The 18,701-nt window shown below is 49.4% G+C and overlaps 1 protein-coding gene across 6 annotated transcripts in view; it reads right to left on the reverse strand.

Annotated features, from left to right (window-relative positions):
• Positions 1-18,701, reverse strand: part of LOC144950036 (rho guanine nucleotide exchange factor 7-like) — a 78,772-nt gene that overhangs the window by 10,112 nt on the left and 49,959 nt on the right. For 4 of the 6 annotated variants that reach the window (XM_078880001.1, XM_078880003.1, XM_078880000.1 and 1 more), the window contains exons 15-20: positions 18,317-18,395; positions 17,738-17,877; positions 17,247-17,507; positions 16,403-16,493; positions 15,790-15,882; positions 907-10,012 (exon numbers count right to left, since the gene is read on the reverse strand). In XM_078880001.1, the coding sequence (XP_078736127.1) occupies positions 9,639-10,012; positions 15,790-15,882; positions 16,403-16,493; positions 17,247-17,507; positions 17,738-17,877; positions 18,317-18,395 (1,038 nt within the window). In that variant the 3' untranslated portion in view covers positions 907-9,638. Of the gene's footprint in view, positions 1-906; positions 10,013-15,789; positions 15,883-16,402; positions 16,494-17,246; positions 17,508-17,737; positions 17,878-18,316; positions 18,396-18,701 lie in introns of those variants that run through there. The other 2 variants (XM_078880006.1, XM_078880004.1) reach the window with 1 other exon arrangement.

Raw genomic sequence — 18,701 nt, forward strand, 5'->3', positions numbered from 1 at the left:
TGAGACCTCTGCTGTTAAACCGGAGCCGGTTATGAGCACACTGGCCAGGTATGGGGAAGCTCTCCACAACTGCCCTATCACCAATTGGGAGTTGTGGGGGTGGAGTGTCCGATGGTACAACATACCCAGGCAGGTGCTTAGTTTTGGTGGGGCTGATGGTAAGGCCCCACCTCTTAGTGGAAAGCTCCAGGTTCAGCAGCAGCGCCGAGTGAGCAGCAATTACCAGATCATCGGCATACATAACGTGGTTTAGCAATAGGGAGCCATCCCTTGACCGCACCTGGGCATTGATCTGCCATCCCATTGTATCTGTACCAGATGGAAATTCCTCCGGTACAGCTATTGAAGGCTTCACGAACTACATGGTCGAAATAGATGTAAAATAGTGCTACTGCTCCCCACACTTGTACACACACTGGTATACATAGAAAGACAGCAACCCAAAAAACAAAGATTCCCCCATATAGTTTGAACAGACTGTTGGGGCAAGTGCTGTTAGCGAGCACCTATGAAGTCCGGCACGGCACACGAGGGGGCAGGTGGCCATCACTACGCCCGACCGCCTTTGTCTCCCCAGTGGCGATGCTTACACACCACAGCAGGTATTAATTTGAGGTTGTGTCGATCTAGGGGAGGCCCAGGGCCGGTTCAAATATTCGTCACTCGGGCCACCGGGTTTGTAGCGCAGTATGCCAACCACTATCCTACCGCTCCCCACACACTCTCTCATAACACTCGTATACACAGAAACAATGAATCACACACACACTCGTTCACGCATAAACATACCAATACACACATCACACACCACCAGACACTGCAGCGTCCATTGACGCCACAGCCCAGTTACCCTCTACAGGGTCAGTCACCGGCCCAACCGTGTGGCATCTGACAGGCACGCGGACACCGTGTGCACCACTGTTTATTTGTCAGGGAGTGGAATCGCACGGCCACAGTATAGGGAGAACATCAACACGGCGCCACCTTCACCGCACGCCGTGCTCTGAAGAGGGCGAAAAGAAGCACCGCGCCCAATGTACCGGCGCACCAGGATTTAACCACAAGCAGCAGCAGCACCACACTCGAGTCTGAGAGTCATTAGTACTAGGACCACGGACTAGCCCACTCAGCAGGGACTCGGAGCTTGCCAGGGAGTGGACCCGGTAGACATGGCCACACAGCCACCTCCGCGGCCATCTCCCTGCCTTCGGAACATGACTCCGACTTGCATCAGGAATTGCGATCAAATTTGTTAAATAAAACTTCTAAACATTCATGTGAGCTACCTGCTTTTTGAGTTTGATGATTCGGCAATGGCTTGAGGTTTTAGATGTTTGTTCTTGTAAAGCAGTGGTTCTTACCCTTTACTGCAGCCTTGCACCCCTTTGGTTCTCAATCGTAAAACAATTTACGTTAACAAATACAGAGGTTTAATGAAACAAAGTAGTTGTACTTGCGTACCCATACTTAATTTGTGTTTCCATGATTTACCTTCTAAAAAAATCTGCCCATATGTCTCACACCTGGGGTGCGTGCGTGCACCCCAGGTGAACCACTGTTGTAAAGTACCCTGGGATGCCCTGCACTCCCAGCTCTGTATATAAACAAATGGTTTATTTAATTTCACATCAATTATGGTATTTTATGCGACCAGTCAGTCGAGTCCCTTCAATGTGCACGTCTCGCCCAGCACGTGCTGTGGTGTCAAGAGCTGTCCTCTGTCTGCATGGTGTCAGTCATCCAACATGGTAATATTTTAATATTTTAGAACTCAGATGGTTGTTTTTCATGTACTCATTGGTGAGCGGGCTGAGACCATCACCTTGTTACACTTCACACCTTGTTACACTTCAGAACCCGGTGTCATGAAGGGCGACTGGAACCCGAATTTGGGCTCACACCTGGCTTCCAGCGGAGATGAATGGGGCTCCCTTCGTATGGCTGGCAAGGGTTGTTTAAAATAAATAACGGTTCTTGAGATTTGGTAAAAATGCCGTCGTTATTCCACCATCTTCGCGGCCTGACGACAGGACTCCTCGAGCCACGAGGAGGCCGTGTTCCCGAAGGTCCATGTCATGAAAATACGAGGGTTAAATTACTTTTAATTACTACAAGTCTAGTTCCTTCTCCTATAAAGATACAACCCAAAGCACATGGCCATCATCTTGTAGCTACACACCTATGCCGTGTATACCCCACACTCTTGAAGCTTCGTTGGTGAGAAAAATATAAGAATTTAACATCAGCCAAGTATTTAATTAGGGAACATGAGACATCAATGTGAATGTATTACTGCAGGGACATCACAGAGTGTTATCATGAGAAAGCTGCCCATGCTCTCACAGTGACAACAATAACAATTTCCTTCGTTTAACCAGGGAAGTCCAAATTTCATGGCGTTTTTAAGACGGTCCGCATTTGGCTCAACCATGCTCGGCTTTCGTGATCGGACGTGATTTGCTCGTAATATCGTCTATACTTTCCACTTGAACTGTTCACGCTGCAGTGGGACACGGCCTGGGTGGGAAGCTAATGGATTGAGGAACCGTGTGATTATGGGATGGTGTCTTCTTCTAAGGACAAGGAATCTACGAGATCACAAATGCTGGACCGCAGTTAAACACGAGCGTGCAAAAGTCATCGCGGAATAAACTGCGTCATTATTGATGCTTAGAAAACAATAATTTAAAAACACATCTGTGTAAATACTAACATTTGCATTAAAAATCCAGCTTAAAACACACATCATGTATGCACACATACACACGCGTGCAGGATAACCTGCCTACAAATCTACGCTGCAATGTCACACTCGTAGACGCGAGGTTCTATATAAACACGACGCAATGGGATTATTTGTAAATATTTGTACTCAAAACGAATTTTTACCATTAACCTTGATTCGGATGACACCAGGGATCTGATGCCGACGCGCGTTTGTGCTTTTAAAAATTCCCCCGATTCGGCAGCCGCACCAGACCGACCGAGCCACAGGGCCGGTCGCCACCTCCCCTTTCTCTTCTCTCCACGTCCTCACCGTGGGTCACGGTGACACCCGTGTGCACCAGCCTGAGAGACTGCACCGGGGGTGCGAGTCAGGCGCTTCCCTTTGTACGGGAAGGAGAGCTTAGCATAGTTGGTATAATCATTGCAGGGAAATTAATGCGTTATGGCAATAACTTAATGAATCGGCAAAATAGAGCAAAATTTGTTAATAAAAATAACATGATTTACCCAGGAGAGCCTCGCCGAGACTAAGACTATTTAAAGAGGATCCTGCATTATCGACAACACTCATACTGGTGAGCACATTGGAGAACTCAGATCGCAGTGTGCCACATCTCAGTACAACCAGTGTACACAACGGTCGACAGCCTACTTGCTGTACTGCCATCTCTCACATACATGGAGACAGAATAGAGAATGTGGGCTCTGGGCGAGAGCACGAGCCAGGAGTAGATTCACAGCACTATTTCAAACAAAACTACAAGTGGAAGTTGGTTGTCCCTCCCCACACCTCTGATTTACGTGGTTGGCAACGTAAGTGTGAAAGAAGTTCAACATACAAATAAACATTGCAGGCTGGGAATAACGAGATTTGACAGCACAGCGGTGTGCAGCATCACATGGACAACATCTCTCAGCCCTATCCAGACCACCAGCTCACAATAACAGAATGTGGCCATATTGTTATTTAAGCAACCAAATCAGACTGCTTCCTGTTGGGATGGCCCCTTGAGCACCTCCGGTTAGCACGGTTGGCAACGTACAGTGTGAAAGACGTTCAACATACATACACACAGTTTAAAACACAGGCTTTCGCGACAAATACTATCCATAAGAGGTTTTTGGGTTAAATCGCATTGTTTTGTTGAACCTGCCACCACCCGACACAGCCAATTAGTGAGGTTTGTCACGTAAACTAAACACACCAATTCGTACCCGAGTGTGTTCGGCTGGATATCCATTGTAATTTACATGCAGACATTAACCCCCGTTCTGGCCTTCGTACCTGATTGGCTCACAAGTGACATCCTATTTATCCCTCTATTTAAGACCGAAACCGGAGGATTCCTCCACAACTCTGTCGCCTGTAATTACTGGCAGAATGTCATACTCGAATTGCAAATGTTGTGGGTTCATTCTCCAACAGACCGGTGTGCCCTGTACTAGTAACCAATCGGCATGTTCTGTTCACGTGACAAACCTCACTAATTGACTGTCGGGTGGTGGTGGGTTTAACGACATTTATATTTACGTGATCTATCCCAAAAACCTCTATTATGGATACATCCATCCATCCATCAGAGATTTTTGGGTTATAACGCGTAAATGCGTCGTTCAAACCTTCCACCACCCGACACAGCCAACTAGTAAGGGTTGTTAAGTAAACAGAACGTGCCAATTCGTCACTAGTACAGTACACCGGTGTGTTGGAGGGAGCGAAGCCACAACATTTACAATCTGAGTACAACGTTTCGCCAGTAATTACAAATAGCTTCATCAGGCGACAGCCAGATTTGTGCAGAAGTCTAACTGTTTTGTTCCTTATATAGAGACGTAGATGTGTTGACCACGCTTCTGCACTCTTGCGCCACGTGGGGGGGGGGGGGGGAATTACTGAAGCAACGTACATTATGCATTATGCGAGCCTTTGAACTTGTCCTTCCTGTCTATTGTGTGTATTAAATAGATGTATCAACGGTAATCCCTATGGAAGTATGCTGCCCTTTGTAGCCATTCATTTGCACAATGTATTGATTATTCGTTTCCACGCAGCACTAAGCGATCTAACCCAAAAAAACCCTCTATTATGGATGATATTGGTCACGAAAGCCGACGTGTTATACATACATACACTTTCTCTAAACTGAGTTGGCCGTCAAAATGACAAATTGGCCACGCATTCACTATTGAGCTCGACGTCTAAATAGGGATGAGAGCTTTTGTATGTGATCTGCGCACCTGTGTTAAATCTACTGGAAATAACATTGTGAGACTGCAAGTAGAACACAAAGATTAGAGGACACACTCAAGTTAATGACATCATATTGAGCGTTAAGAGAAGCAGGCGTGGGCGGGACGCGCCACGGCAAGAAGGGACGGTGGCCGACGATCGATACGAATGACGGAGTGGCAGCCAAAAGAGGGAACGCGGCGCCTTACGAGAGGACGTATACCAGCTCGTGTGCTGGCTGGATTGTTACATCGCAGGGCCATGATACGTAGAAATGGTTTTGAAATGCCTTCATCCAGCAGCGGATTGATCACGGCTCTTGATGATGAGGGAAGTAGCACAGAGCTGATGCAGAGTGGCAGCGCTGGACAGTGACAACTCAATTATCTCTGCAGGAGAAATAACTCGGCTTATTGCAATGAAAGTCTATTCATATAAATTAGTATCATTTTACAAAAAGGAATACTATTTCTTAAACAGCAACTGCTGGCAACATTTACTGTGATCAATGCTTTGTTTTTACAGTAGTGTCCTGATTACAAAGAGATATTGTTGGACGGAATCCATCACGTACAACTTCCTGGAAATAAAACGAATTCACTGCTTCCCAAACACATTTTACAAATTATGAAAAACGTAGACATGTAGAGTGCGTTGTTTGGAAGGACGTAGACATTTCCATTCTTTCAATAAATTTTCCAAACAACTTTTGATTGAAAAAATGGCAACGAGTTGAAACCGTGGCGAATGACCCAAGACCCGGTTCCTGCATCACTCAGAGCCGCTGGGCGGAGCCACTCGGGTCCCGACGTCTCAAACCCCCTTGGCACCAAACCCACCCTGGCACCACCCTGGCACCGCGATAGCGAGGTCCTCGCACGCAAACTAAACAAGGCGTGCACAGGGCCGCCTGTGGACGCTTCTCCCGCTGCTCCTGTAATCCTCAGCGGGCTGCCTGAGTTTGGCCGAGTCAAGGATGAGATCGCCGAATCCGAGGATTCCTACGCCCCAAGTTGTCGCGGTCCAGACCACTCGTCACGCCGCATGGCTACGGCGCACCACCATTTGAGGTCTCTCTCCAACAGGTGCAGAACAACACGAATAATTAAGAATAATAAGTAACATAGACCATCCTGCGTCACAGTACAGCAAACAGGTTGCCACTTAGAGCAATCCAATGCCCCCACTTGTCGCAGTCTTGTGTCACCATCACTCAGACCGCTTTCCATGTGACACCAGAAGATGCAAATTGCATCTGCGCTGTTTACTTCCAGCCTCATCATTCTCTCCTTTGTTATTTTCTGGGACCCGCATGAAGGCCCTCATCCAGCATTGGTGCGTGGACAAAGCGACTTCACTGCGGCCTCCTCACCGATGTGGTGGACGTGGCCCCACCAACTTAAACAGCATTATTTCACAAGCGATCTCTTAGCCAATTGTTCCGTCAACAGACATCGTTTGTTCTAAGGTCCTTTCAGGTTTATGAATATTGCTGTTTATGAGTGTCAGCAGCAGCTATGGCTGTAATGACTCATGCACTCATCCCGATCTGTGATCGTCAGCAGTCACTCTAGTGATGTCACAGTGGCCTTGCACACTTCACAATAAGCCACTGGAGTGGCAGTACTCGAGTGCCCATCAACGCAACTTTAACTGATTATTTTTTCATAAACAACGCTTCAAGCTTGTGTGGAACAGTCCGGGACAAGCAGAATAAGTGTATCTATTAGAGAAGAGCTTTTTATCGTTTGGGGTTGTAGCTTTCTTTCATGTTTGGTCGCAACCAGGAGAAACTCAATTGGTTGCTTCCAAAAGCACGCACTGAAGAGACTATGGAGCTGATGTGTGTATCACTGGGATGACCGCAGTTGTTAATACAGCGACACAGGAATTAGTGCAGTTGGCTACGGCCATAAGACAACTGAGGAGCCAAACAAGAGCACCCAAACGAGCCACAGTTTCTGTATCGAGAGGAGGGTCCTGTCTCGGCTGAGTCGGGGTTCCGATGGGGTCGAGGGGATGCTACACTGGCTGCTGATTGGAGCGACTGGTGACAAATTCGCGTGCATCATAGAGAAACCCTTGTCAGTGTAAGTCGTCAAATCCTCCCGCCGCCCATGACGTCCACAGCACAACCCCTTGGGGCATGACATTACCAAAGTAAAACAGGAATCAAGGGCAACACAGGGGCGCACGGCGACATGACTAACGCGGCGAATATTCCATCACATCTTGTGTGTGGTTACCATTGGTTGCTGCAAATGAGCGTCCATTGTTTAGACTTAACGGGAGGCCTATTGAGTACAAAAGTGCACAAATCTCATCTCAGCAGCCGATATCTGCTGTTCGCATTCTGAAATATTTTAAACACGCATTTGTGCATCTGCACAGGTTCAAACCCTTAAAACAACTTCTATTTTACACGCGTATCAGCCCAGGCTGTGTGTGCCCACTCGCATGTGCGAGGGAGTCTCCGAGAGGCCAAACTCGTCACAGTGGCCACCGAGATTCGAACTTCCGAGTTCAACCACACCGGGCAAGGGCGGCTCAGCCGCCACCCCCCACCCCGCAAATCTTGCCGAGTGCTCCGACCCTCGGAATTAAATACCCATAATGCAAAGTGGTGTGCACAGGTTTAACGCGCCACAGATCATGGTGATACTTTTCGCAAATGAGCGATTCTGTCAGGCACCGACGACACGAATTCTGCACGTCAGCACCATGCATGTGGGCAGTGAGACAGCTCCCGCATTAGAGAGCTCATTAAGTGCCTAACTCACTCACAAACAGCACCACTTCTAGTCCCACTACGTTTCTGTTTCCTGTTCAGTGTTAATATAGGCGTGTGTGCTATTTATTGGTGTGTGGGTACAAGTCGGTACGTGTGTGCGAGTGCTTGTATGCACAAGTGTGCGTGTGTCCACCCAGGAGTGTCTACTCAGGTTTGTGTATATGAAGGTTTGTGTATATGAAGGGATGTGAATGTACGTTGAACTCTCTTGCACCATACGTGGCCAACCGTGCTAATCCGACTGCTGCAGTTTGCGTGCTGTGCTACGAACCCGGCGACGGGAATTCGATTCCTGCTCAGGGGTAACATCTGTGACGATTATCTGAACCAGTCCTGTGCCTCCCCTAAATCTACTCAGTCTCGGTGTGTAAACATCACCACTCGGGAAATAAAGGCGGCCGGGCGTGGTACTGGCCACCCATCCCTTCGTGTGCCTGTGCAGGCCTTCGTAGATGCTCGCTCACAGCATTTGCCCTAACAGTCTGTAAAGGCTATACAAGGGATCTTTGTCTTTGTACTAAGAGGTGTATAAACACACTTCGGTGTGTATGGATAATTGTGGCGAGTGCGGGGTGCAGTCAGTGTGCGTGCGCAAGGTGTCTGTGTGTACAGCGGTGTGCAGACCTTGCGCACGGGGGGCTTGCCTACACAATCGGTGCAAGGTCATGCATGTGAATCAAAACTGCCGATGTGCTCCACGAGTGGGAAGAGTGCACGCACGGATGTGAATACGCAGATGTGTGTGTGCAGAGATTTAATTATCAGTATGCAGTGAATCTTAATTTTGGAGCTTTCGTGACTGCAGGAATCATTCTTTGTTTCTTTCGGTTAAGTCACGTCTAAAGATAAAATAATAAATTAAAATAATAGTATATTACGACGTTTCGATTGCAACACAAGCAATCATCATCAGGCATAAAAGAAATAGCAACAAAAATGTGATGTAATACACATTTCAATATTTTGCTAGGTTATTTAATTTTCGTGTGCCTTTCTCCTAATTTTCAAGCTTGCGTGCCCGTGCCACGTCGTCATCTTACTTGCAGCAGCAGTACGTTGCCGTACACTCATTGATATGCTAATTTTCTCTGCCCCCTCCCTCTCTCCGTCCCCGCCCCCCCCTCTCTATATTTAAGGGACCGTCACAGAAACGACCCCTCTCTTTGTGCCGATATGTGTCCTCTCTCTGTGTGCCGTTGTGATGTCTGTCTGCTTGTATGTCTGTTTATAGTTTTCTAGTTAGATTTTTGTTGCTATTTCTTTTATGCCTGATGATGATTGCTTGTGTTGCAATCGAAACGTCGTAATATACTATTATTTTAATTTATTATTTTATCTTTAGACGTGACTTAACCGAAAGAAACAAAGAAAGTATGCAGTGAATTATGCGAGACCCAGGGAGCCTGCATATCTCTGAACCTAAGTGGATACGTATGTGCATGCATGCATATTGGTGTGTGTGCATGTCTCAGCATACATTTGTCCAATGCGTGTTTGCCAATCTGCATGTATACACATGTACACGCAGGCATGTGTGAATGTGATTTGTACATGTGTGGATACATGTATATATGTGCCCAATGTGGGGAGCGGTCATGTAGCGGTTTGCGCGCTGCACTACGAACACAGCAACCCGAGTTCGATTCCCGGCCAACATCAGTAACTATTATCTTAACCAGTTCTGGGCCTCCCCTAGGTCGACTTAGCCTCAAATGAGTACTTGGTGAAATGTTAAAAGGTGACCATAGCCACCCAAAAACTCGTGTGCCACGCTGGCTCGTTAACAGCCCTTGCCCCAACAGTCTGTTGAGGCTAAAATGGGAGATCTTTGTCTTTGTGTGTGTCTGTCACAGTGAGTGTGTATGTCAGTGAGAGTGCCCATCTGTGTTCTTAGTTCTGGTGGTGAATGTATGAGTGTGTGCGCCGAGTGCTGTGCAGGCTGCGGTACAGTGGATACTGCGGCTGCTGCAGTGACTGCTGCAGCTGTTGTGGCTGTTGTGGCTGCTGCTGCTGCTGGTGCTGCTGGTGATGATGGTGGTGATGGTGCTGCTGGTGGTGGTGATGGTGCTGCTGCTGGTGTGAATGGTGGTGGTGGTGCTGCTGGTGCGGCTGGCTCTGGGGCAGCCACACGCTGTCGCTCTCCGCTGGGGGGGGCTGCTCTCCGGGGTGCTCGGCGGGGCCCGACAGAGACCCCCGCCGGGAGCCTGCCCCTTCAGGGGGCGGCAGCAGCACGTGGTTGTGCATCAGATCAGTCGCTTGCCAGGCTATGGCACGCACAGGGAGGAGGAGGAGGGGGGGGGGTATGGGGAGGAGGGCACATGGACGAGGGGGAAGGAAGGTGAAGGAAGTGGGAGCAGGGAGGAGGCAGGAAGAGGGAGGAAAAGAAGTAGGAGGAGGAGGGCACAGAGGAGAAGGTAGGGCGGGAGGAGGCAGGGGGAGGTGGAGGGCATGGGGAGGAGCAGGGCACGGTGGAAGATAAGAAACGAGGGGAATTATGTGAGGGAGGGAGCAGAGGGAGATGGCGTTGGAAGCTCCGAATCAGGTCGAAGATGACATCACAAGGGATATGTTTGCGAGGGAAGGAACGGGCGAGGAACCATCACAAACAGCAGCAGCCAAGACAGAGAGATGAGGCAGCACAGCGGAATTAATTGGATGTGCGGATACAGCGATAACAGAGACAAAACATAAAAGGAGTTAATGAACACGTGGGGCGTGATTAGAAAGCAGCAGGGAGGAGATTGGGAATAAGCAGTTATGTTTCAGAATAAGCAAAGCCCGTTGAAGTTGCAATGTTAAGATGTGGAGTGGATGTTAAAGAGTGAGGGTTGTCAAGGAGAGGTGTGAGTTTGTGGTGGAGGCAATGATGAATCCGAGACAATCAGTGCGAGGGTTCATGTTGTGATGCAGCAGAGGGGACGTGGGGGCAGTTTAGGCCCAAGAGGCAGTTTTCCAACAGCCAGAGCGAGGTGCAAGCGAGGTGCGAGCGAGGTGCGAGCGAGGTGCGAGCGAGGTGCGAGCGACCATGAGAAGCAGGGCCATGCGATGGTTCCATGCAATGAGAGAAACAAGCGACACAAAGCCACAATGATGCAAAACAGCAACAAAACACAAAAACAGTTTATACAATTGTGTCAAACGGAATTAATAAACATAATCACGCAAAATGCAAATGTTTATATTAATAAAACGTAAGTGTTAATCCATTAAGATTATCATGGATATTAAATAAAGGATCATGAAATAATGCACAGTTATGCAATGTTATGTTTAAAATGATGACAGACAACGAAAATGTATGCCAAATTGATTATTGCAACGTGATTATAATAAATGGTGATGATTTGAACAATGGCAACAAATTATTTGGTGTGGAAATGTATGGATTAAGACCGACATTTATGAGTGATTCAAGTGAAAATGGGAATAAAAATGTTGATCAAGATACACATTGCAAACAGCAAGGGGAGTGCAGCGCGCGATAGCGGTGCAGTTAGCAGCGGTGAGGGGACATGGAGACGACGGGTGGTGACACGGACACAGCACGGGGAGGGGACACGCAGATGGTGGCACGGGGAGGAGAGACGCAGACGGTGGCACGGGGAGGAGAGGAGACAGAGATGTGGCAAAGGGAGGAGAGGAGACCGATCGTTAGTTTAGTTTGCAACAGCAGCAGCAGCACCAGGCAAGATTAGACAGGCGTCACGGAACACAATCGACACAATCACAACACAAGACACAACACCAGAGACAACAAAGACAAGAGATACACAACACAATACACGAGACAGCAACAACGGCAGATGAACGTGCCACACATGGAACACGTCACCTGAGGACACATCACAAATGTGTAAAACCTTACACGAGACAAACACTATGGGGAGACACACCGTGAGACATCACAAACACAAAACAAGCACAACCTGACATCAGAACACAAGTCGTACGTGACACAACCCACAAAAACTAGACAAGCACAACGAGGCAGCTCAAGACGCACAACATTAAACTCGGACAAATGTGACGTGAATACACGAAGAACACAAACGCAAGACAAATAAAAACCCAAGACAAACTGAACACAACAAATAAAAGAACACAAACACGAGACAGCAAACACGAGTTGCGTTAGCGTTAGGGTGAGCATGAGGAGTCCGAGTGCAAAAGCAGCAGCAGCAGCATCATGAGTCTGTGATGCGAGAGACAGACGCAGGTGAGAAGCAGCAACCACAGCCTCAAGTAGAGGGCCTCATTCTCTCAACCACTCCCCCTCATAACTGCAGTCACCCTCTCAGTAACTCAATCTCTCACTCTCTCATGCTTTCACCTTATCATTCTCCGGACACCAACAAATGTCGTTGACACCGAGATTCACTTCTATGTAACTGTGCAGTAAAAATCTAAATCTCACGGCCCAATCTGTGACCAGCCTGAAGCCATTTGACTCGCTGCCCAGGACAATGCGGTTTCACCACACGTTGCTGATCCCCAGGTGGAACGGCGCCGTGAGTCCGATGGGTTTCATTCTCACGTGTTTCATTGCCGAGTACCGGTGTGGTCACAGTTCGGTGACAAGCTGCGTGCGTTGGGCGTTCACCACGTGCGTATGCCGCGTCACGTGACCATGCGAAGTTAGGCCCTGTGAGAACGCGACGCTCACAGTCGCTGCCTGACACTTTACAGCTCTGATACAACAGCACTATCTCGTTTTCAAGACCAGGATGGACTCGAAAGAAATTGTTCCTAATGAGTTCCAGACCAGAGCTCCTAGACCCAAGTCCCTGGCACAGCCTGATTCACATTTCTGATTGAAGACATGCACGAACCATCCACCCCAAGCAGTCTGGTTGATAGTCACAGAAGGGATAGGACAGCTTCTAAGCATGAGATTCCAAATTTACTTAGGTCAATGGCAGCTTCACGGCCTACAAAACATACATTCTCAACGAATGTATTATTAGGAAATAAATAACACGAGAAGTTAACGGCGCGTTTGAAACTGTGAGGGTTTAAACGCGAATCCACCGAAGAGATCTGCAGCACAAAACCCTGCGAATGCTGGAGGCTCGAGCCACCCACGGTCGAGCGAGCAGCAAGGGAACAGCGAGCGAGCAACGAGCGCGCGGCACTGAAGCTGGACAGCCGGAGCTTCAAGCGACACCACCGCAGGCTGCATGAGCAGTAGCTGCGCAGCGTGGCGAGCGACAGGGCCCCCAGAAGCGATCGAGAAGCGATCGAGCAGTGACCAAGGAGCCCCAGAGAGAACCATCAGAGCTGGGGTGGGGAACCATTCCTCCCGAGGGCCCAATAGTGCAGTCAAATACCCCTGGGGGCTACCACACATTGCATGTGGGTCATTGCGTGTTCGCTATGTATGCATTAATTGACATCCAGGACATCCTTGCAAATGAGACGTTCCGTTTCAAGGCATTATTCAGGTAATATATTTATGATATAAAAAGTCAAAAAATAAACACTAACACAAAGACCTCAGTCACCACTGCCACAGCAAGAGACCCTTCGAGTGACAGCCGTGAATGAGCGCGTTCAAATTATAATTGTGACATTGTGGACAGGTCGAAAATATTCACCTCTAATACCCAATTAGTTTGGCTATGATGCTCTGTGAGCCGTTTCAAGGGGGTAGGTAGGCCTCATGGGACATGAAGTCATGGGTTCCCCACCATGGGTGAGGGAGAAGAGGATAGAGCGGAGTGCACGACCAAGAGCGTCGTCCGAAGTCTCTGTTACAGCCAATGTGAGAGCCAAACCTCAAGGTGCCACAAACAGCGGCTCTGTAGGCTGACTACGATGGAATACGACAAAAGGAATGCGAGCTTACTCTCCGAGTGACTTCGCTCGAGAATCCGTGAAACGTAACTTGAAAACACAAATTAACTTTGCACAAATGGAGCTCCCTGCAGAACTGGTGCCAAGTGGCAGCCACAGAGCTTCAATTGAAATCAAACCGATTCACGCAGGACACGTGCACTAAATGAGCCTGCGAGCTTAATTCATGAGAATTCATTGAATCGCAAGGTGGGGGGGGCAACCATTGTACGTCTGAGTGGGGTATGGTGACGTTACAGAGGACAGCAGCCCTTCAATTATCCACGAGTCTCAAGACTGCTTGGAATATGCAGCACTGTATTGCGAGTTTGCCAAACGTGAAAGTAAACAGAAATACAGGAGAAAACCCACGCATGCAGAGGAGAAATTCCCAAAGGGCACGACACATACAGCCTGTCAGCACCCACTTGCCGTACCACCCGACACCACCCGACTGCCCTACAGATGTAATGCTGGCTCCATCTCTGTGTGCTCAGCCAACCCCTGCTCCAGGTGTGTGATCTTTCACGAGCAGCAAGCTCTCCACTCTGGGACCGTCACTCACACACCGGCACCACTGCGTGCGTCGCTCATTCACATAGCGTCCAGAAACACCCTGTGGCCTTTCCCGTGCTTCTGCTAACGCTGACGTCGACAAGAGGAGTCTCTGCTCATCCCTGGGCAGCATCAGAAGCATCTTGAAATCAACACCTTCAGCTGATGATTCACCCAGGCAATTGAAAGACCATGATAGGAAAATAGAAATCCTCCCCAACATAACGATTCTCCCGGATCTCCCTTGGATAAGAAACAATGAAGCTCAACATTGCCTAGTTGAGTGAATTGAGGTGGCCAGGTGACTAAGGGATACGAGCAATGAACCAGAATTGTCAGAGGCCAGAGTTCAACTACAGGTTTCAACCACAGAGATTACGTTAGGTTCCCCAGTGTAAGAGAGTGTGAGGTTCGGTCACAAACGACTGCACAAACGATCCACCGATTTAAGTTCTGTTTTCGTTTAACTCGGCCGAAGGCAGATGGTGCTAAGAGCTAAGATCTGTAAGTAACACTGGGTGACTGTTAAGCAACAAAACCCTCTTCAGGGGGCACAAGTGAACACCACCCAGTGCTGTGTGAGAGCCAAATACAGACCCGTGAAGTGGTTCTGTGACGCCATCTTTTCCTCGGATGTGACGCTTGGCTGACTTTATTCATGGGTAACCGGCGAGTCACGCAATAGAGCCCTCGGTGACCGTGTGGTTCTCGTAGAACTCCGCTGAACTTAGTGGACTGGCTGCAGTTTGGGTTGTCAAAAAGACCCCAACGGTGGAGGTTGGGCTGCACAGAGACCTTGCTCGGCTGACTGAACGTATCTCTTCACCTCTCTCCTCCGATTTGTGATCAAATTAAACAAGCCTCGGGCCTTCTCCATCCAGGAGGGATGCACACAAAGCATCGTGACACCGCACAACACAAACGTTTGGAATCTTTGGCAGTTTTTATTGTAATATTGCGTTAGAATTTTTTTATAAAGTACCAAAAAAGTTAAACAGAAATATATCAAACGACATCCACCCTGTATTATTATTATTGCCCATACAAGAATACCGGATGCGGCACGCGACGTGGCCCAGTAATAGGAATCACATGCAGACACCAGAGCCGCCCCCACCAGTTAGCGACGCAGCACGACGCTGACAGCGTTCCCCATCAGTAAGAGTCTGTGCAAGCAAGACTAGTGATGCTAGCAATATCTGGGACTCAAATTCGGGACACTGGGTTCGTAGTGCAGAGCGATAACCACCCAGGCAATGCTTCCCATAATACAGATATATGCACACTCACTGCCAGACACACGCACATTCACTGAAACACACAACAGAGTACCGTCAACCAAAGACACAGTCATAATCTCTCACCCATGCACTTGCACACCACTCGTGTACAAGCGAGTGGCTATGAAATCACTTCGCTAGATTAGAAACTACAGCTCCACGTGACGCGGATCGGCTGTCGCACGCTTACGACGTCACGCACGACGCGGCGCGCACGACGCGGCACGCACGACGCGGCACGCACGACGCGGCACGCACGTGGCATGTACGTGGCACACGGGGGGCGGTACGTGTGGGGCGGTATGTAGTACACACCGGGCCCACTGGACAAGGGTGACGGGGAGGCGTACACAGAGGCCGGCTGCGTCACTTACTGGAGTTGAGCGTCTGGCGCGTCTTGGCGCTGGTGCAATACGCCTCGATCACCTTCAGGATCTGAGAATCCTCCTCCAGCGCCACCGCCGTGCCTACAGCACATGGGGAGAGACGGGGAGAGGGGATGACGAGGGGAAATTATAACAAGTATGAGAGCACTTGTCCAGGCATTCACACTCAATCAATCACTTTTACTCAATTACCAACTTACTAAGTAAATCGCGTATTTCCTCAATCAAGTGCTCCCTCATTAAACCACTCACCTAACTGTTCACTTATTCAATCACTTATTCAACCACTTAATTACTCAGAGCCATCAATCATTATAACACTCGCTTATTCACTCAACACTCATTGGTTGCTTCACCCACTGTTGCACACATCCACCCACCCCACCCATCCACCCATGACATCCCCACCCACCCATCCACACACACAAACCACATCCCCACCCACCCAGTCACCAAACCCCCAGCCACCCAATCCCCACCCATCAACCCGATCCATACCAAACGACCAACCCCATCCCCACACGCCCTGCCACCGATTGGTTAACCACGAGCGTGACGGCGATTGCCGGATGTCTGGCGAGCGTTGTGACAAGAGCCTCACTTTTGCGTAGCGTGGGGTCGTCGTCTGATGGTTTCCGCGTCTTGCGGGAGGAGAGCAGCTTCTTCACGGCCTTGGGGCTCTTACTGAGATCCTGCACAGACAACACCACGGCTCGCTCACTCGCACTCTCACATTCGCTCACAAACACAATCTCACACCCTCATATGCTCCCTCTGCTATCCTCGGCTACCCTATACGATGAGAGGAAATGCTTGCATGACAGTGTTGCCAACTTAGTGATTTTGTTCCTCGATCCAGCCACGAAATATTGTCAAAACAACTAGCGACTCATCTAGCGACGTTCCACGAAAAAATACACAAATCATATTAGGAGCGATCCCTGGTCTGTGTTAAAGATCCTGTAACAGATCATTGCGAGCCATACTTGGCGAATTGTCGTGACATTTTATGCAACTTCACAAGCTCTATCTGTCACTTCTTTAGATTTATTTGGCGACTTTCCGATTTAAGGAGTTGGTAACACTGGGCACTGGGCTAGTGTCTGTGACTGCATGTTGAGGAGCCCCATGATGGATGCTACTGGGCAGCTGGAGAGAGTTAATCACCAGCAACAATGGGGGGCGGAGGAGCGCACTCACAAGAATGATTGGAGCGCAGGGTGGCTAAAACGCACAAAGTTTGTAGTGAGGAGCACAGGTAGTACGCCTGCCAGCCATCTCGGTCAATCAACAGGTAACACCTGGGTCTGTTCCGTGACCTCCCGCCAGTGAGTCTTCCTTGTTTAACGTGGCACCTAGCCTGGCACAAGCACCGTGGTGACATCACCTTTACTTTGTGGCGAATGGCGGTGCTGGTTATTGTTCCCGTTTGTCCTAGCGCTCACCTCCTTGTAGATTAGCGCTGCCGAGGGCCTCAATGGCGGCGCCGGCCTCAAGCAGCTGAGGCTCCAGGGCTTGGCGAGACGGGGGGGCTCGAGAGGGGCCCGCGACACCGCCGACAAGGCTCCCCCCCCGTGGCCCCCGTGGCCCCCGTGGCCCCCGTGGGCCCCGGCTAGCGGCAGGGTGTGGTATCCAGGGTTAAGCGCCGGAGATTTGGGCCCCGAATCTGAGGTCTTGCAGGCGTGGGACGGGGGTGGTGATGGGAGCTGTGAAACGAAGACAAGGTGAGACACAGGGACAGACAAAACAGGTGTCTCTAGTCTAATCTCCCATATTAATGTGTCTCTGTGGGTTTACAATGTTATAATCTCATGCCTCTGTCCCCCTGTGTATCCGTGTATCGATTCACACATGTCCCCGTGTTCCGCGTATCCCCATATCCTCATGTCCCCATATCCCAGTCTCTCTACTCTACCCATGCCCCCGTGCCCCTCACATTGTGCGAGGGCGCCGTCTTGGCACCGGGCGTGCTGCATGTCGCAGCGGGGCCCTTGGTTTGCCGGTGCAGATGCTCTATCCACTGTTGCGCGTCCTGGGGGCTCTGGCAGGATACCACGATCCTTTCTATCATGCTCCCTGCACACACACATACATTCATAACATACGTATGTAATGTACATAGTCGTCCTTTATTTGGTATACTTGCTCCCTAAGTACACGCACACACACACATATGCACGTGTGTAACCCTCCAACAACAGTGGAGGAGAGGAGTGAAGCTCACATCGAGTGGAGCGCTGGGCAGCTGGAACATGGCAAGGTGGCATAGTGGGCAGCACGGGTAGTGCATGTGCCAGTCATTAAACCCATAGCACCTGGGTGTTCCATGATCTCCTGCCAGCGACCCTTCGAAATTTCAAATGGCCTCAAAGTGCACCTATTCTGGCACAAGTGCTACGGTGACATGACCGTCACTTAATGAATGCCAGTTGTTGTTGCATATATGAATGTGTTTGCGAATATATATTTGTATAGTATATGTGTGTACGTGAGGCTCCCAACACGAAGCTCAAACCTGTGATTTCAAATGCATTCCGCACGATCTCTGTGTCCTCCAGTTTCGTGACCGTCATGCCCGTGAGCGGCAACTTGCCCTGCAGGACAAGGGGATAGACCACGAGGTTCACTCACACACTCACTCACCAGCTCACACATTCACTGAATGATCCACTCACCTGCTTACTCACTAAGTCATCCACTCTTATGCTCATCCAGCCATCAACACACTCACCCAACCACCCACACACACAAACTCACCAACCCATTCATACATTAACTCACCCACTTACTCACCCATCCATCCATACACTCACCCACGCACACGATGGGGTCTGCATTCACTCACCGGCTCACTCACTCAGCGCTCCAACTAGTTGAGTGGCTCACTCACCCCACGTCTT

The sequence above is a fragment of the Lampetra fluviatilis genome, chromosome 56, assembly GCF_964198595.1.
Source record: "Lampetra fluviatilis chromosome 56, kcLamFluv1.1, whole genome shotgun sequence".
Taxonomy (NCBI): Eukaryota; Metazoa; Chordata; class Hyperoartia; order Petromyzontiformes; family Petromyzontidae; genus Lampetra; species Lampetra fluviatilis.